Here is an 18,889-nt window from a genome sequence, read left to right on the forward strand (position 1 = left end):
GGCGTCTCCAAGTACCTTATTATTAAAGAAAAGATTTTATATAAGTCATAGATACGAGAATACAGTTTTAATAAAATAAAATAATACTTGCTTATATTACGGCCAGCTAGTCGTAGTGAGGTATGTTTGCAGAAGTTAAGGCTACGGAACTGTCACGGGCTGGAGCCCTGTGTGGGCTTAGGCTACGCCGTAAGCCTTACGAGCCGTGCACACGTACTTAAGTGCAGCAGAATGAACAGAGAGGGATCTGTTCATTACGTACCTTTTGGCTGAATAAGCCCGGGTGCGCATTTAGCGCAATGGTTTGTTGTGTCTGCTGCCGCATTTGCCCTTGTGGGGCCCACACCGTTACAGGAACTACTAAATAGTATCGTAGGCGTAAATAGCTTTAAGAAAGCTATATTTATAAGTCTTAAGGTAAAGAAGGCTTGAATAATTAATTATAGTCTTATTAATGAGGTTTTTAAAGAAAAGAATTCGAAGCGATTATAAGATCTAATACAAAGTTAATTATTAAGAAAGCTATAAGAAGTCTATTCAAAGCCCAGCTTAAATCTATTTTATATATGAGTCCTAACACTAAATGTATCTTTTACTTACTTATTTGCTATATTCATTAATAATTATCAAGTAGATACTGGTAAGCGCCTACTTAAGATAATTATTATAATTACTTTATTATTGTTGGAAAGATAAATCTTTTACCTTAGTATTTGCCTTATTATTCATATTACGTAAGCATATTATATATCATATTAATCTATAAGAGTTATAGATTAATATAGATATTAATTACGTAAGCAAGATTGGTTATGTAAGCTTACGTGAGCGAAAGAAGGCACTGGAAGGTAATAGAATGCACTGGAATTTACTTGAAAGGTATTACGTATTACGATTACGCATTCACTTACGTATATGCTTATTAATTATGATATAATTAATAAGCAATGAAATATTCTAGTCGGAGGATCTTATGCCTATATAAGGGCATCTTTTTACCTACTTAGACCTTTCGTTAAGCAAGCAACTTCTCATATAGTAATCTAACTATATACTCTCTTTACATTTATCAACCTCTTTTATATACGCTTAACTACCCCTATATTCATATATTCTTGCTTCTATATGAATATTTACCATTTAATACTTTTGTATAAGAGTCTTATCACTTACTTCTTAAAGCTATCGTGCCAGAATTATATATTTACTTTCTTTGTTATTATATAACTTATATTATTGTTCATTTGTTTTATAATTTAAGAATTAATAACTACTTTAAATAATATTAAAAGTTTATTTTAAAGCTTATTTGAATATTCTAATAAATTTATTATTATCTCTATGATAATAAGAGTTTTAATATTTTATAAATAAAATTAGATTAACTTATTTATTTTTAAATAATAGTTAATATTAATTTATTAATAAAGTATTGAAACTGTAATTTTAGCAATTTTTTAATAAATGAAGAGGGTAAAAAGAAGAAAAGAAAGGTTAATTTATAAAAAAGGCTAAGGTTAAATAGTACGGAAACCTAGGGGTAGGGTCACGCCTATATATACTGTAATAATCTTGTAGTAATGCAAAACAATAGTGTTAAATAGTGGGATCACGCCGTCTCGTACCTGACATGATGAGCCTATCTGACCAGTGACAACCACTTCATGAATCGTTGCAGTATTGGGTGCAGGTTATGTGTAAAATGGGCTTAAATTGGAGCAGTAATTCTCCGAGCGCTTGACTCAGGTTACAGTGGATAAAACTCTCCCTGACAGCTGTCAACACAGGTTTGTCGCAAATTGCAATCAAAATTCTAGGTGCTTACACCATGTCAATCACCGGCCCGGCGGCAAAAGCGTCGTGTCTCTGATGACCAGATCGTGCCCGTGCCAAATGTTCATGAAAAACGAGGCGGCTAGTTTGGGAGAGCAAAACGACGAAACAAATTTGCCGAGCGCGCCAAGTGGGAAATCTGATCACAAAAACGGCGTCAGCCCTCTGAAGGCTATCTAGTTTAAGTTTAAAAGCACGCTGTTACACGCGAACTGTGCCATCCAAACGAAGCTACCAGACAAAAGAGTCTAGCTTCTTCAAAGAAGCTTTGTGTTACGAGCAGGTCAAGGCAACCACCAGTCAGAACAGTTGCAGAGAACCAGCGTCACTCGGAAACCGGGAGGCATGCCCACGAGTAAGTCATCACTTTCTTTCGCGCCCCCAGTCCGTGATCCAGAAAAAAGGAGGCCCGAGCAACGACCAGGTAGGGTATCATTATTCCCATGCAGCCTCTGGAATAAAATGTCCTAACAATGCCCCCATCCTGCATCCTACAGTTACATCCGCAGCATCGCAGCGGCGCAGGTTCCGTCCAGATACCGCGAGGTGATCGTCATGTCAACCGCACCCCGCCGCAGTGGCCACATCAGAGACAGGAGGTCTCCAAGTCCGTGGTCGATGTATCGGTGGTTCAACGGTCCTGATCGATTCCCACTCTGTCGTGCGAAGAATGCAATCTTGAATTCACAACCCGTTGAAGAATAATGTCCCATTTTCTCCACTGAAAGGATCATCAAAGTCTCAGGATGCAAGACACTGGCTTGCTCTGGAATCCGCCCAAACTACAACCATGAGCCTTTTTAAACATTCTCCACGAGCGAGACAGAGACACGCGAATTGAAAACGCTGACTGGTTCCCTCCCTCGAGTTCCTCCCATACACCCTTTCCTCCCCGATGCGTGTCACGGTGTCACGCCCCCCATCTCGCCAGCGACCCTGACAGAAAATCCGACGATCGGCGTTGAAGAAAGAAGCCAAGACCCGGGAGTTGTGAAGGGGGGATCCATATCGGATGGCACCCGACTCCATTCTCGTCTCGCGCCTCTGCCACCGACTCTGATCCCGAACTCCCCGTTCGTCGAAATCGCCTGGCACTCTTGGCTCCTGTCTACTGCGCAGTATTCTTTCCCCCCTGCCCAGTGTCTGGCCCCCCCAGCTGACTTCTACACACCAAGCATCGGGAGTTCACTCCGTTCGTAGCAAAGGGGCCGAAAGAGGCAACAGGGTCTTGGAGGGGGCCAGGAAACAATTCGCAAGCTAGGCACCTTTTGGGACAATTGCGAGTCTTGTCCACTCTGTATCCGTCCTTATCCAAGTCTATCAGTCTTCACAGCCTCAAAGGTCGTGAACTCCTTCAAGATATGGGACCATGAACCTGATTTTCATTAACTCGCTTCAATGCGTTCAAATTCTCAAAATGAATCCTATGTTGAATCAAGAGAGAGCCCCATTTGGATCCCCACCTATGCGCCCGTCCCGTGAAAGTATGGGAAAACCATCAAACGCCGATTCCTGTCCGACCCGTATCCCCCTCTAACTTTTTTGTTCTGCGGAAAGCCAGTTGCCAGAAATATCACAGTACTTGGTTAGTCGCAGTTGTAAGTCGAAGTTGTGACTGTGCCCACCAACAAGCACGTTCATCCCCCGAGCCCAGAACCTCCATATCTCGAAGGCATGGAGGCGGCCAAGCGCGAAGATCCATCTCCCACCCTCGATTAATCTCTAATCTCCCCCGTGATGTACCCAATCTGCCTCCTCCCATTAACCCCCGCGTTGGTAAGCTGGCTCGCAAGGTTCGTCTGCCCATCAACAAGCCTCCTCTGCTCCGCCAACCGCGCCCGGAACCTCTCCTCCTGCTCCCGGTCCAGACGATCCACGTCCTCTCTCTCCGCGACGCGAATCGCGCTCAGCGTCTTGGCCTGGTCGACCTTCTCCGTCGCAATCTGCTTCTCCCACTCGAGCATCATGCTCTGCCGCGCCATCGTCAGGTCCGACTCGGCCAGCTCCACGGCCCGCGCCCGCGTGATGCTCGCCTCCGTCAGCGCGGCCTGATGCTCCAAGTCCGCGCTGCGCTCGTTGCGCTTGCGACACATTGCGGCAACAAAGTGGTCCTCCTCAATGCGTGCGCGCTCGTTGAGCGCGACCAGCTCGTCCTGCACCACACGCTGCCGTCTCGAGTCCTCGAGTTCCGCTTGCGCAGAGTAGATCTGTGCCTGTACCGTCGCCAGCTCGCGGTTCCGCGCGATGGAGAGGGCGTGGTCTTCCTGCTCGAGGTTGATGCGATCGAGACGGGCGCGGCGAGTGCGTTCTTGGGCTTCAATGTCCTCGGGCATGCCGACGGCGCCTTCGGGCTGGGGCCCCATGTTGGCGTAGTAGACGTCCTCGGCGCGGTTGGCGCGGAGGAGCTTGATGAGGGCGTCTTGCTGGTCTGATTTGGGGAGGACGTGCATGACGTACATTGTTGGGGAGTAGGTCATCTTGCCGTCCGAGTAGTGGTTGAACTTTTTGTTGATGTATTTCCACATGCCCGCTTTGAGGAGCGTCCTACAGGTAACGAGGGCGTCCCGGGACTCTAGTGCGAGGAGGAGGATAGACTTGCCCTCTGATCTCAGGGTCGTGTCAGATCCAGCCTCGATGAGGAAGTTGATTACTCTTTCCATCAGCTTTTGTCGCGCGGCAGTGAGTTCACCGCTGTCCGCACAATGTCGAGCGAGCTCTCCTAACGCACTGCGGCCTCCGTGAAGAGTACTCGGGAAATCGGGCTCGTGTCCATACTGTACGAGGACCTGGCAGGCTGGGAGGTTCAATTCGCGAGCAGAGTTGTGAAGAGATCCGTCGTTGCGTGAAGCGCCAGCTGCTAACAGGTTGGACATCATCTTGATGGCGGTGTCCCCTCCAACTTCAGTTGACAGTGTAAGGGGCGTGTTTCCCTTGATGTCGCACACGTCCACTTCCGCGCCTTCCAATAGCAGCATCTTGACAACGTCAGGTCGACGATTTCGGATAGATAGCATGAGTGGCGTAGATTGGGAAACCCGTGATTCGAAGTTGACCTTGGCGCCGGTCTCGATTAGCATCTGCACGATGCCACTGCTAACCTTCTTCTGCGGCTGAAGTAGTGCCCACATCATGAGCGTGATAGGTTCTTCGTCAAGGTCTTCCATAATCTTGCAAGGCATCATCTGATCGTAGTAATATCCGGCGTCAAGGAGGGCCTTGGTAATCCGGATTGAGCGCGGGTGCTGCTGCAGGGCGAGAAACATCAGGGGCAATGAGTTCGGCGGCGTGTACATAACGTCCAGCCTCGTCTCTCCGTCAGCGTATTCAGTAAACATTGTAATTAATTCCAGGGCGTCGTCTTCCGAGGCCGGGTTGTCAAAGATGCGGTAAAATGATCGGGATATGGACTCGGTGTTTGGCTTTTTCTCTAGTAGCCTCTTGACCAAGAACGAGTTGCAGGCAGCGGCGGCAGACTGCAGTAGCTTGCCGTCGGCGTAGTTCACGTCGACTTTGTGATCTAGGAGGATGTCGACGAAGCCATTGGCGAGTGCTAGGCTATCGGGCTCGCTCTCAGTTAATGGTAGATCGACGACCTGGGTGAGGACGGAGCTGAGACCGTCGCCGTGGGCTCCCTTTTTCAGGAAGCTGTGTAGAATGGTGAAGCCGGCTTCTGAGAACCAAGCGTCCGTGTTCTCTCTGGTGAATCCTTCTCTAATGGCTAAATTGAGATCTGCTGACAAGATTTTGGACTCGAGCATGAACGCAAGCGGCTTCACCAGGGCTCTCCTCGTAGCATCGACTAGGGTCTGGCAATCGTTCGCGATCGGCGAAGCACCATATCGGAGCAGAGACCGGATGATCTTAAGGTCGAGCTCCTCTTCGTTAATCGCGTTATTAAGCACTACGTGCAAGTCGTCGGAAACGGGCAAACCGGCTCGGAACAACATATCGATCGCGGCGGCACGGGGTTCACGGCTAAGTTTCCAAGCAGCCCTCAACGCCCTATTAAGCGTGGCGTGCGAGGGCTTGTGTTGCTTCCTTTTGTTAGACCCCTTGAAGGAAGCGTGGGATTTGGCGGAGGCAATAGATCTCAGCGACGCGCTCGATGGTTTACTCCCTAGCCGCGACCCGAGGTCGACCAGCCCCAGCATCATTTTCAGACTGCTCAGGTAGGCACTCCTCATGGCCGCCCAGATGGCTTCGCCCTTATTGTGGTTCGGGTCCGCGCCAGCTTCCAGTAGGATCTTGACCAGGTCGTCGCCTTCTTCGCCGAATCGGACCGCGGATGCGAGCTGCGCGTCGAGTGCTTCTCCTTCTACGCCGTGGACCAGGAGAGGTTCGAGGATGGCGGCTCGCGTCTTAAGGTTGCCGACTTCGGTGGCGGCTTGGAAGCCCCTTTCGATCGTCGATCGCTTGGGTGTCGTGGTACCGCTGAGGAGCATGTTGAGGACATCGGCGGCGCCCGAGCGACATGCTTCTACGATGGCATCTTCGTCAATCTGCGCCCCGTGGCTAACGAGGAGATTGCCCAAGACCAGATCGCCGTCCGCCGCTGCCGCAAGCAGAGCATCTGAAAGTACGGTGCCAGATGCGCCATGCTGCAGCAAGACCTCGCATATCGCCGCCCTTGCTTCTCGATTCGATAACAAAGCAGCCTCGGCGAATGCATCATTGAGCACAGGGAGCGGGTGCTTCTGAGCTAAGACCAATTGAACGATATCAGGGCGCTCCTTCTTCACGGCCGAGACTAGAGCTTCTCCGTCGCTCGTGTTAGCCTTGGCGGAAAGGGTTCGGAGCAGCGGTATATCGTTCGTGTACGTGTTGATGGCGAATCCGAGAGCCCTGTTCGCCTCGGCACTCGGTGCGCCAGCTTCCAGAAGCTTCTCCGAGAACTCGAGACGGTCCATCGGGTCGGCAATCCGCAGAGCGTGGGGCAAGGCCGATGCTAGGGACGCCGGGTTCGGGCGGGCCGCGAAGAGGAGGTCAGTAATCTGCGTATCGCTAGCGGCTACGGCGTGGCAAAGAGCGGCGGCGTTGTGAGAGTTGACGTCGGCACCGGCACTGAGGAGGACCTTGACGATGGATAGTTGTCGATGCTCGGGGAGGGTTTGAAGCAGGGCGTGGACTTCCTTCACGAGGACGTCATTGAAGGGAGCCCTGTCTTTTGTCTTTTGCAAGAGGATCTCCAGCTTGGCAGCCTTAGTATCTGAGAAGATTAGTTGTCCAAACTCGCTGACGGCCCTGCTGACTGTCGCGTGTGAAGGTTTGCCGTGCATCAGCAGCGTCTCTAGAACCGGTGGATCATGGCTGTGGATTGCTGTCATAAACAGTTAGCACTTCCTTCCACTCCCCTCAGCTGACGATGACTTACCAGAAGCCATGGCAATGCCGTTGTCGACGTTGACATCGGCATGGCCCTGCACCAACAACACTTGCAGAAGCTTCAGATCAGCTGGCCGGTAGTTCAACGCGTTGAGCATCGCCTGGGAGACCTTGACGGGGTCCAAGTCCGGCACTGACGTCAACAACAACGTTGCCATATCCAACCTCGCCTTGGGGTCCTGGGTCGCAATGATCCTGGGCAATACACCGGCAGCAGTATGTGGTGTCACGTTCTTTTTGAGCAGGGCATTGAGTAACCTCACGTCCTTTTGAGACACAGCAGCCACTAGTGCCGAACCCTCGTTCGTGTTGATGTCGGTATTGTACTTGAGGAAGAGTCCGATCAGGTCCTCGTCGCGGTGTGGTGGCTCCTCGTCGATGGCTTCTTGTAACGCGTCGTGAACAATGGGCCCAGCAAGACCGCTCGTGAGAAAGCATTCCACCATGCGATACCTGTTTTTCCGTGATAATGTCTTGGTGAGAGGGAAGATCTGAGCCAACGTTTCGCTGGATGGCTTGCTCATGAGAAGCTCCTTCGCCATCGCCGCATCACTCCTCATGACCGCGATCTGTAGAGCCAGGCCGCCCTTGTGGTCGACAGATGCCGTCTGGTGGCGGTCATACACCATTGATCTCGGTCCTTTCTTCACGTCATGTTCGGCAATGGGTCGGCCTCCCGGGAAGACTGCTGTGAGAAGCAGCTTTGCCGAGTCAACGTCGCCAGCCTCCGCCGCCTCGATGAGCATGTCGTGTAGCGCAGTCCCGTTTGCCCCTCTCCGTAGTAGAAGATCTAAAAGTAACCGACGACTCTCTACACCCATATTTTTCGGTATTAGCTCGACGCACTCCGAGGCATGTGTTGCGCTGAGTTCTGCGGTGCCGGTGAGGATGATGTGCGCGACGTCTACCCGTCCATTCTGAATGGCTTTCCGGATAGCCATTGCGTCCTGGTACTCTATTGAGACCCCGTACTTGACCAAAAGACTGACCATGTCTTGGAATTCTGCTGCTGCAGCGTGAATGAGTGCCATGGCGGGTGCATCGCCGTCTGTGCCAGCGCACAGTAACAACTCAGCAACGGCAAGCTTGTCTCTTGGGTTCATGGAAGGGTGGTCCAACAGATTTGAGAAAGCCTCATCCAGTCCCGGACGTTTCGGCGGGTGGTTTCCCATCAGAATCGCAAGAGCAATGTCGTGACGCCCCTGGCTAATTGCTACTTTGAGCGCCTCCGCCTGGTTGTAGTCGCCGTCAACATTGGATCGACTCAGTTGAAGCACCGTTTCCAGACACCCTGCCTTGGTCGCGTCCACCATGCACTGTGAGAGCCATGAGGTTGGTGGCCGGCTTTCCGATCGGAGAACGATTCCCACCAAATCCGCCTGTCCACCCGCCGCGCACGCCTGGCGGAACGATTCCTGAGCCTCAGGGCTATGCGCCACACCGGCGCCGTACCGAAGAAGTAGCTCGACGACCTCTACATTTTCAGACTGCATGGCTACCGGTAATGAGGCGTCCAGGGCAAATGTGTCGGCGTGTGGTAATAGGACCTGAATCATGTCGATCTGGCCATTGTGAACGGCATGCTGTAACAACTTACTCCGCTCACCAAAGCTGTCGAGACTTTTCCGGCGAGGCAGGATACTCGTCTTTGCCTTTTGCGCCATGTTGACATCTCCACCGGATGAGACGAGCAGTGTGATGAGAGCCTCCGCCACACCGGGCGATCCGCGGTCGGCGACATGCTTGTCGAGGGTGTCAAAGACGAGCTTGTAGTCCCACGACTTCTTCTTCCCCGTGAAGGCGCGCCGCAGGTTGGTGGTGGACTCTGTGCGGCCGTGTGACATTTGCTTGCGCTTGAGCAGCTCCTCCGCCTTGAAGTTGTCCTCCGGGGTCCGGAAGCTGGGGGGGCTGGAAGGCCGCGTCAGGGGCGTCGGCGACGGCGACGGCGGGGGCTCGAGACCCCATTCCTCCGTAAACTGGATGATCCGCCGCTGGCGGTCATCTTCTGTCGGCGGAGTCGGCATCGGGGGTGAGCCGGGGGGAGAAGATAGGAATGGAGACAGTTTGGCGATTTGTTATACGGCGGTGAGCTGGCCGTATGATGCGAGGGAAAAGGGGGAGGGGGAGGAAAGGAAGAGGAAGGGATGAGAAACAGCTATGAGCGAGTAGCTCCCGTGAGAATGAGGTTGAGTGAGGCGGAGTGCTACGTGAGGTGAGCTGAGAGGAAAGAGAGAGAGAGAGGAGACGTGCGGCGCAAAGTTTCGTTTTCGTCCCAAGATGATGTTGCACGCTCAACGGCAGAGGGACGGCGGAAAAGACGGCCTAGGGCCCGGTAGCAGCGGTAGGCGGAATAGCATGAACGGAGGAGGTGAGAACAAGCATCCAGGATCGATGGTAGGCTGACATAAAAAAGATACAAAGTGTGGTGGTAATGGCGATTGGTGGTGGTGGTGGTGGTGGAAGAAGAGACGTTGGATGAATGGACGGATCGTTCGTTTGGGGGCCTGGGAAGGGCTTCTGTCTGGGGTTCGCGGATGTTCGGCCCAGAACGACTCGTATCGTATCAGCTACACTCTCAACCCGCTCAGGAAAAGGCCAGACGGGAGATGGCAGACACATGGGTTGACCGCGGAACTGAACTCAAAGGAGAGTGAGGGAGAGAAAGGTAGAATGATGCAAGCTGAGGTGAGGGTGAGCGCACAGTTCCCTAACGGCCAGCCGCAGCAGCAAGCAGTAACACTATCCAAAGCCCGTGTCCTTCTGCAGAGGTTGTCGAAGACGCGGGTGTGGTGACCTTGTGAGTCTACGGACAGAAACTCGAGGCGAAAAGCACCACGAAAGACGTCGGCGAAGAAAGATCGAAGCTGCAACGGGCAGAGGACAGGGGTCGCGGGTTGAGTTGAGTTGAGGTATCCCGAGGTCCTAAGCCTTGTGGCGACAATGCGTCGCGTTTCAGCAGGGTGGAGTTCAGGTTTTTCGTCTGTTCGTCCTTTTCTCTTTTTCTCTCGGAGACTTGGAGGACTTTGGCCACTTTTGGTCCCCTAGTCTTTTTCAGATACGAGTGTCACAATAGAAAAACGGTTAGGGTGGCCGGGACCTTGCGAGACTGGGGGCTCGGGAGACAAGCGTGACAAGCGTATCCGTAGGCTAGGCGGTTAGCGGACAGGTCGAAGGAAAGGGTGTGGCTGGGGCTTTATGAGGTCGGACGACGGCAGGCCCCTTGAAGAAGCTACACCAAGGGACAGTGACGTCGATCAGGTTGATGAATGATACCGTCGGCCTTGTCCTTGGATATCGTCGTGATGAAGCTCCGGGCTGAATGATTAAAGGGGATATCGCAGTCGACTGAAGCTTGGATAGCTGGGGACATCCCCCCCCCTGAGAGTGGAGATGATTGACAATTAGAGGCAAATAAGTCAATGAAGAAAATGGAGATTCGACAGCAGGGCATAGGTACAGGATAAACGGCAGAACAAGTCCAAGTATGAATAGTCATCCGCCCAAAGCCAGTTATGCAAACAAGCCTCGAGAGACCGGCCATTCCTCGTTTAAGCTTGCTGAGTGACCCGGGGGGAACAGCTGCCGCCTGCGCCGGCGCGTGTGAGTGGTGAGGATAAATGGGCTCGGTGAGCAGTCGACGCGAACGTGGCAGGGCATACGCGGACACGTCGACGATCCCTGGGCCGCTGAAGGTCCCCGTACGAAGCGTGGAGGCGTATGGAGTGGGGAGGTTAGAGAAGCAGGAAAAGGCGGAGGAGACGGCACAGAAGTGGAGAAGATGAAGGAGTCGAGCTACGAAGGGGACCGAAGGGTCCGTTGGAGTACCCGAATGTCTTTTAAACCTCAACTTGAACAGCGAGTCCTGGGCCAAGATTTGCCCAGAGAGAATATAATCCCTCACACGTTGAACACCAACCAAGCTTCATCTTTCTTCACTTGAACACCTATGCAGACCGCAACTCAATGGGCGATAGTCTCCGTACCTAGTGGAAGGGTAGCATGTGCTTCTGCCAAACATCTCTCGGGGCCGAGGGCAGAAAGACTCCAGAGCCAAGGAATGCATGGTCACCAAGCGGCTCTTCGTTTGGCCCGAGTAGGTATCCATCCATACAGGTGGTCTTGAAAATTCACCCTAAACTCTCCAAGATTCTGGGGCAAGATGAACCCCGATTGTTTGAAGGACGAGAAGGGAGAACACAGGCGCCGCGACAATCCCTGACCCTAGAACGTGTGTATGGCTACCAGTCAGTCCATCAGAAAAAGAGGCACGAAGCATTCTGAACGGATAGGAAATGTACGTATCCGTAAATTACCTTGCAAACTGCCTTACCGTTCCGGCCGCTCGCTGTGCGTTCCCGCTTTGGCTTCACTCGACTGCCTCTGCTGTGTGGCGCCCGACGGACGCATCAACCCACGCGCAAGAGAAGGCTAAGAAGGTTCTTCTGCCACCCTTCTTACGTGGCGTGCATGGCTGAGGGGGTACACTCCCGCAAGCTCATTCGTCTTACCGAAACATTCCACCGTAGAAACGAATGCACGCTACTACGCTGCCGTACCTTAGCAGTTAGACCAAGGTACACACAGAAGCCAAGGCGGGCTGAGCCTCATTGGAGACGCCATCGATTGCGTCCATGATGTTCCCTTTTTTGACATGTCTGAAGATCGATTGGGGAGAAGGAAATGTAACCCACACGTTGGGACAGATGTGTTAACAGCTTTCGATATAGCCATGCGTGCCATGCTGCTAAGAAGAAGCCAAGTGATCAAGACCGGCACTATAGAATGGATGAGATCATTAAGAAAGGGACTGACGAGTCTGAAATGGGTCACATCTACAATGTCACTGCGGGAAGAAATATGAACCCCAGGCAGAACCGATTGGCGATCATCCGGGTGCCCCGACGCATTGCTGTCCGCACTCAATCCGAGTCTTGGCAACTGACTAGCTTCACAGATTCCCCGACTTTGGGAGGGAACATGCTGGTTCACCGATTGATGCTTGACGACTAACTGATCCAGCAACCCGTTTCTTCCCCATGATGTATCCGCACTAGCAAGCCCATGTTGGACCGCATCAACCCAACGACCATGAATGAACAACGATAGATAATGCCGCGATTACCGGCCCAGTGGCGGCGTATCGTCCAGATCCGGGCGCCTGTCATCTCTGCTCTAGCAGCTTCGCTGCCCGCCCCGCTGCTACGACCAGCGGTTCATGCCAAGGGTGTTGAGGTGACGCTCAATCCATCATCAGACTTTCAAGGTTTGCAATGCCATGCCGTGGGTGGAAGCGCCCGAGCACCGCTACGGTGTAAAGTGGGTGAGTAAAACATTCGCCGCTCGATACCTATCTTGCAAATCTACGTATACCTTTACCACTAACTAGTCATCTTTATTCAAGATATTGAATCTTTTAACGTGTGTATGATTTTCAAAACTACACTCAGAATGTCAGTTTTACGTTGATCAGCAACATGTTTTGTCACCTACCTCAGTATTATGGCAAGTCTTATGCTCAAAATAATCACACTGCCCTCCAATTTCCCTTCTCCATCAAATAACCAACTAAGAGCACAGCGCTTAAGTGGTTGCCTTTGCTGTTTCCCACTCAATGCCAGCTAGGGAGCTTTCACTTTGAAGCGAGTAAACTGTCTCACTCTCTCAAGCCATAAGTAGTGATGTTTCCCAAACTCGATTAACCATCAGGCACATCAAGACTAGATCTTTCGAGATGACAATAATAGTGATCATCGTCATCACATTGCTCGGTTCTTGAATGCGTCACCATGAAAGTGGAGCAATGAGATGAGTGAGCATGTAGTGTGAAGCCATACCATCTCTCAGCCTCATTCTTACCCTCCAATGCTTTGAATCTCATACTCATACTCACTCTCACTCCTAATCTCACTCACACCCCAAGACCGGCAAAGAACTCACCCACCTCACAATGACGGCTCCCATCGGCAAGCCGACCCCTCCTCTCACCCGTCACCCGAAAAGGGGCAGCCCCGCCTCCGGGTCCCCCGCCCGCCCCTCATAGCCGATCTGAGAACGAGAAGCAACCCCGCCATCGTCTCTCTCAGAGCTCATAGCTCCCGCGCGCGAATGGCTGAAGCATTTCCAATCACGTCTTTTGAGAAGAAAGCCCCTCACCTCATCGGAACGCTGACTAAACCACAATTGTGACCTCAAGCGCAATCGGAAGCTATTCCAATAACGCCCCTCCATCGTCCCATAGGTTCAGACCAAATAAGAAAAGAGACTGAGACCCTTAACCGCCTTTCCCATCGCAAATGTCCCAATTCCTCCTCTCGCGACCCTCCACATCCATCCGCATCCTCACCAGAAGCTCCAACCTAACATCCGCCCTCACCACAATCACCAAGTCCACCCAAATCCTCCCCTCGCAACCCTTCAAACATCCTCACCACCATACCCGCCCCTTCACCCCATCACCATCCCATCGCACATCCCTCTCCCCAGCCCCGCACTTCACAATGGCCTCCTCCTCCTCCCTCCCCCAAACAATGACGGGAATCCAAATCCCCCGCACAGGCGGCACAGAAGTCCTAACCCACCACACCGACCTGCCCCTTCCCCCCCTCGGCGAGAACCAAGTCCTCGTCCGCAACGAATACGCAGGCATAAACTACATCGACACCTACTTCCGCACCGGCCTCTACGCCGCGCCCCTCCCCATCACACCCGGCCGCGAAGGCGCCGGCACGGTCGTCGAATCCCACCCTTCCGTCTCCGGCTTCAAGGAGGGCGATCGGGTGGTCTACATGGGCCCCTTTGGGTCGTACTCGGGCTACTCGGCCGTCAACGCCGCACAGCTCCTGCACATCCCGGACGCGCTTCCTACGGATAAGGCTGCTGCTGCGCTGTTGCAGGGACTTACGGCGTGGACTTTTATCCGCGAGGCGGGCGAGGTGCAGAAGGGGGATTGGGTTCTTGTTCACGCTGCTGCTGGCGGTGTTGGATTGCAGCTTGTGCAGATGCTGCGGGCTGTGGGGGCAAAGGTGATTGGTACGACGAGCAGCGATGAGAAGTGTGCTCTGGCGAAGAAGAATGGCGCAGAGTATATTGTCAACTCGCGCTCGCAGGATCTCGTGGAGGAGGTGAAGAAGATTACGGGCGGGCATGGCGTTGATGTCATATTCGATGGTGTTGGTAAGGCTACGTTTGATAGTGATATTGAGATGGCGGCGCGGAAGGGGAGATTGGTTGTTTTTGGCAACGCGGTAAGTTCTACCCTGAGACGCAAACGATGTCTTCAAACTTGCCGTCAAGCGCTAACATAGTTGCCAGTCCGGAGCTGTTCCTCCCTTTGACATCCTCAAGCTGGGTCCCAAGAACTTGAAGGTTATGCGACCCATTGTCAACGGCTACACCGCGACCAGGGAGGAGCTGGAAAAGTACAGCACGGAGCTGTTTGACATGATCACCTCGGGCAAGGTGGAGGTAGCCATCCACAAGGCGTACCCGCTCAAGGACGTCAAGCAGGCTCACGAGGACCTTGAAAGCCGCAACACGACGGGCAAGCTCATCCTCAAGCTCGATTGACTGAGGGCACCTCTGTGACAATATCGAAAGCGGGCCAACTAGGGTCGCTGCAAGGGAATGTTATCTTGAACTTTTTTTTTTTAATTAAATCCTCTCTATGGCGGACGTCGTATCATGGCTCTCTCGCTGCGAATAGCACTAATTCTATCATCTATGATAAGCAACCAAACTTTTTTCTTTTTCTTTACAAGATGTGGCTGATGCTCCGATACATTTCGTCCTCCCTTGCTTAACCGCTCGTGGGCTTGGCGTTGGCAAGGAGCTCAGGGGGGGGATCCTGGCGGTAACCCTTGGGGTTGTTGCTGACCCAGCGCCAGAGGTCCTCGCAAGCCTTCTCCAGCGTCTCCTCAGTCTTCCAGTTGAGCTCCTTGTTGGCCAGAGACGGGTTGGCAGTCAGGTCGAGGACGTCGCCCTGGCGCCTGGGGACAACATCGTAGGGCAGATCGCGGCCGACGACGTGGCTGAAGGCCTTGATCATCTCGAAGACGGTGCTGCCACGGCCGGAACCGAGATTCCAGACCTTGACACCGGGCTTGTTCTCGCGGAGGTAGTTGAGGGCGCTCAGGTGACCCTTAGCCAAGTCGACAACGTGAATGTAGTCGCGAATGGCGGTACCGTCTCTTGAAGAGTAGTCTACTTATGGTCAGCGAGGCCTCTGCATCATGTCATCGTGTGTACATACCGTCGCCGAAGACGAGGAGCTTGTCGCGGTCACCGGTAGCGACCTTGCCGAGCAGAGGCAGCAGGTTGTAGGGGACGCCCTGGGGGTCCTCGCCCATGAGGCCAGAGGGGTGGGCACCGCAGGGGTTGAAGTATCTCAGAAGAGCACCGTTGAACTGCTCGTAGGACTTGCCGGCCTTCTTCAGCTTGTTGCGCTCGGCGTTGATGTGATCGGTGATGACCTGTTCGACAAAGGCCTTGGTGTGGCCGTAGGTGTTGGTGGGGCCAATCGGGCAGCGCTCGGGGATGGGAATCATGTTCTCGAAACGGGTGGCATCACCGTAGACGGTCGCCGAGGAAGAGAAGACGATGTTGGGCACATCGTTATCCGTCATGGCCTGGAGGAGGGAGACGGTGCCGGCAACGTTGACGCGGTAGTACTCGAGAGGAATCTCGCCAGACTCGCCGACAGCCTGGAATCGATCATGTTAGTTATTCTGGTGGAATACGTCGCAAAGGAGGAAAAGAGCTGACCTTGAGCGCGGCGAAGTGGATAACACTGTCAATCTCGGGGTGCTTCTTGAAGACCTCATCGAGGCCGGCCTTGTCGGTGACATCGACCTGGTAGAAGTGGGGTCGCTTGCCGCTCAGCAGCTCAATGCGGTCGACGGCAACCTTGGAGGAGTTGTACAAGCTGTCGACAATGACCACATCGTAGCCGTTCTGGAGAAGGGTGAGGGAGGTGAAGGAGCCAATGTAGCCGGTACCACTGCAAGCCACCAAATCGCGCGGTTAGCCTTTGTTCCGTACTCGGACTTGCGCCAACGAACAGCGCCACGGCAGCGGGTGTCAACGGTGCCAAGAGCAATCGGATTGCAATGGACTTGTCAGTCAGGTGGTAGGAAGAGGTAGCTTACCCGGTAACCAAGACAGTTCCAATGGCCATCGTGAAGAAATTTGCGGGCGTCGATCGCAACTAGATGCGGTGAGGGGTAATTTGGAGGTGGAGGGGGTAGAGCAGAGTGAAGGAGAGTAGTGAGAGATGCGCGGTCCGTCGGGGTATCAAGTCGTTAGGGTATGAAGGAGAGCGCAAGTCTGTCGTGTGTTTTGAGTTGGAGGAATGACGAAAGAGGAGAGTTGTAAAGGATTACGGGAGGAGGCGAGAGATATATCTGGTGGTTGATGTGAGGGGTGGGAATAATGAGGCGACGGTCGCAATAACAGAAAAAGTAAACGGGGTCGTCTGTCTGTAACGTCCAGGCTGAGTGATGATGTGGGAGAGAAATTGGCTCGGCCTTGAGTGCCACCGTCCACGCCAACGCCCACGCCCACGCCCACGCCCACGCTCACGCCCATGGACGCCCATGGACGCCCACCAGTGAGACCAAAGCAGTGAGTGCATTTGGGGCCATTTGGGGCCATCCAATGTTCCATTTGCAACGGCCAATCTGGCGCGCCAAATTGGAGGCGATGGCGGGGTCTTGCAGGCGGGGGTGGCACCAATCTCAATCGTTGTGGCTGGCTGCGGAGCCTAGTAATTTCTTCCTCGATGTTCAAGCGGCGCAATTGTTGGCACGCTGAAACTTGCAATGACCGGGGATCGCGGTGCCGTGGAGACTGATCTTCATGGACGGTGGACGGGCCGACAAGGTCCCTGATGATTGATCATGTTGACTGCGTTTCCATGACTGTCACGCTATCGCCGGTCTGTGGTTCTTCTCTTCCAAGACGGACTCGGTGTATATGTTCAGGTAGACTGTGCCTGACAAGCTGACACGAGAGTCAAGAGACAGATCGGATGACGGATCAAGAGGTGGATGATCTGGTGGGGTGTCTCCCCGGCGCATGTTCCCCGTATCCGTGTTATTTAACCCTTCCCGGATGTCTCTTTGCTGTTTGTTGGAGCGGCTGGGTGGTTGGCAACTTGACCGGCCTAGCCTCGCCGAGTAGGTGCTTTACAGCCTGAGTTCCTCATCTGCACATTTGCGGGATCCAATCTGGCACTGCAGGTTTTCCATTCTGTCCGGTTGTTCACCCGAAAGGACGAAGGTGAGGGTCCGGCGGGTTCCCGTGTTTGTAGACGGCAGCGGAATCAAAGTCAAGTCTGGGCCTAGGCTCATTGGTTTAGCGCAGACGATACGAATACCATGGCTCGAGGTTAGTCATGGCATGTCTGCTGTGCTAGCTGGCTCATGTCTTGAACTGGGTCTAAGACTCTGAGTGCCCTGCATAACCTCGAACTTTTGCGCGATATTCCAATGGCAGGGCGCAGAGTGAGGTGGAAAAAGCACGTGTCGACAATCGCACTTCGATGGATCTCTCCAGGATGAACCAGCAATTCGGGGTGGAGTACTCAAGGTTGTGGGAAGGGCGTGGAGCAATCGGTGACGTACTGCGTGGTCTGGATTAATGAGCTTTTGCAGCCTCAGGTTGAAAGCCTTATCTGGTAAACAATCTTATCAGACTTATCGATATCGGTGCTTGCCTTATCACATCCTCACGCGGTCGCAAACTTCGATTGCTTACCTAAGGCCAGCAAGGTTCTCGCTTATGTAAGGTTATCAACTCGGCGCGCGTAGCACTGGCGGACCACCGTGGCGGGGACCGTCCTGAGGACCACAGCGCGTGCGCGGGCAACGGACACGCTGCAAGGGTCTGAGCTTTCTCTGCGCCCGACCCCCGGTTGCTGGCTGGCGGTTGGCGGTGGGCGGCTGTCCGTCGCGAAAACATTCCCATGCCCGGTGTGTGTGTGTGTGCGTGTGTGTGTGAAGCTCCTCAAGTGAACGCTCCAAGACAGCACAAAGAAACTCAACGAACCCTCGGGACATCCCTTGCCTTGCATCGCCGCTGTCGCAAAACTCATTCTACTCGACCGACAACTCATTGACCCGCTCAAACCGCAACGGCAGCCGCATTCCTTCCAGCTCGTCTATCTGGTCCTCCACACCGACGATCCGACGCGCGCGTGGTTTGGCGCGACTTGTGCCTGGGAAAGATGGTCGTTGCGACCAGGGACCGCTCCTCCTCTCTTTGTTGACAACCCGCCTCCCTCCCTTCCCGATCCGGCGGGCCTGTCCCTCTGGAATAGCTTCACTTTGGGATTCTTCTCCCAGTCCAAGCTCCCGTAACCGTCTCCCTGCAGCCTTCACAAAGGCTCATTCACATACGACCTCCAACCTCTCTCCAATTCTTCTCGAGGCTTTCCTTTGGTTGCCGCCTCCCTTGTAGCTCAACATAGATCTCATGCTTCATTGCGCCTGCCATTGTTGATGAGACAAAAGAGACCTCGACTTACGACAAACTGCTTTTCAGAGACTCGTTGACAACTGCAGTGCATGTTTACCCAAACAATAATAATGTGAGTTGCGTCTTTGCAATCTTTCATTCAGTCTACTCCTCCCGTTGCTTCTTTCCTTCAACGGACTTTCTTCTCGCGCTTGCCGTCTGT

General features: G+C 53.2%; 4 protein-coding genes across 4 annotated transcripts; 2 read left to right on the forward strand and 2 right to left on the reverse strand.

Annotated features, from left to right (window-relative positions):
- Nucleotides 1-3,548: 3,548 nt before the first annotated feature.
- On the reverse strand, nt 3,549-9,239 carry BDP81DRAFT_400696 (uncharacterized protein; the record flags this gene model as incomplete). The annotated part of the gene is made up of 2 exons (XM_060588725.1): nt 3,549-7,150; nt 7,205-9,239. The coding sequence occupies 2 exons, from the start codon at nt 9,237-9,239 to the stop codon at nt 3,549-3,551; spliced, it is 5,637 nt and encodes a 1,878-aa protein (XP_060437905.1).
- A 3,038-nt stretch (nt 9,240-12,277) lies between these two features.
- BDP81DRAFT_169113 (uncharacterized protein) lies at nt 12,278-12,601 on the forward strand. Its single transcript, XM_060582143.1, has one exon. It carries the CDS (start codon nt 12,325-12,327, stop codon nt 12,541-12,543), a length of 219 nt encoding a protein of 72 aa, XP_060437906.1. The 5' UTR covers nt 12,278-12,324; the 3' UTR covers nt 12,544-12,601.
- A 1,111-nt stretch (nt 12,602-13,712) lies between these two features.
- BDP81DRAFT_335593 (quinone oxidoreductase) lies at nt 13,713-14,781 on the forward strand (the record flags this gene model as incomplete). Its single annotated transcript, XM_060585860.1, has 2 exons — nt 13,713-14,459; nt 14,527-14,781. 2 exons carry the CDS (start codon nt 13,713-13,715, stop codon nt 14,779-14,781), a joined length of 1,002 nt encoding a protein of 333 aa, XP_060437907.1.
- On the reverse strand, nt 14,765-16,699 carry BDP81DRAFT_169137 (UDP-glucose 4-epimerase). The gene is made up of 4 exons (XM_060582144.1): nt 16,359-16,699; nt 15,976-16,210; nt 15,464-15,914; nt 14,765-15,414 (listed from the first exon to the last, which is right to left on the reverse strand). The coding sequence occupies exons 1-4, from the start codon at nt 16,385-16,387 to the stop codon at nt 15,011-15,013; spliced, it is 1,119 nt and encodes a 372-aa protein (XP_060437908.1). The 5' UTR covers nt 16,388-16,699; the 3' UTR covers nt 14,765-15,010.
- Between the last annotated feature and the right edge of the window lie 2,190 nt (nt 16,700-18,889).

The sequence above is a fragment of the Colletotrichum phormii genome (assembly GCF_030913505.1).
Source record: "Colletotrichum phormii strain CBS 102054 chromosome Unknown BDP81scaffold_41, whole genome shotgun sequence".
Taxonomy (NCBI): domain Eukaryota; kingdom Fungi; phylum Ascomycota; class Sordariomycetes; order Glomerellales; family Glomerellaceae; genus Colletotrichum; species Colletotrichum phormii.

What these genes read in the sequence shown, in the direction of transcription:
- BDP81DRAFT_169137 (XM_060582144.1), bottom strand. Translation starts at nt 16,387, where the DNA reads ATGGCCATTGGAACTGTCTTGGTTACCGG. An exon ending in GGAACTGTCTTGGTTACCGG is followed by an intron (nt 16,211 to 16,358) that starts GTAAGCTACCTC and finishes GGTGGCTTGCAG; the next exon opens with TGGTACCGGCTACATTGGCT. An exon ending in TCCACTTCGCCGCGCTCAAG is followed by an intron (nt 15,915 to 15,975) that starts GTCAGCTCTTTT and finishes GATCGATTCCAG; the next exon opens with GCTGTCGGCGAGTCTGGCGA.
- BDP81DRAFT_169113 (XM_060582143.1), top strand. Translation starts at nt 12,325, where the DNA reads ATGCCGCGATTACCGGCCCAGTGGCGGCGTATCGTCCAGATCCGGGCG.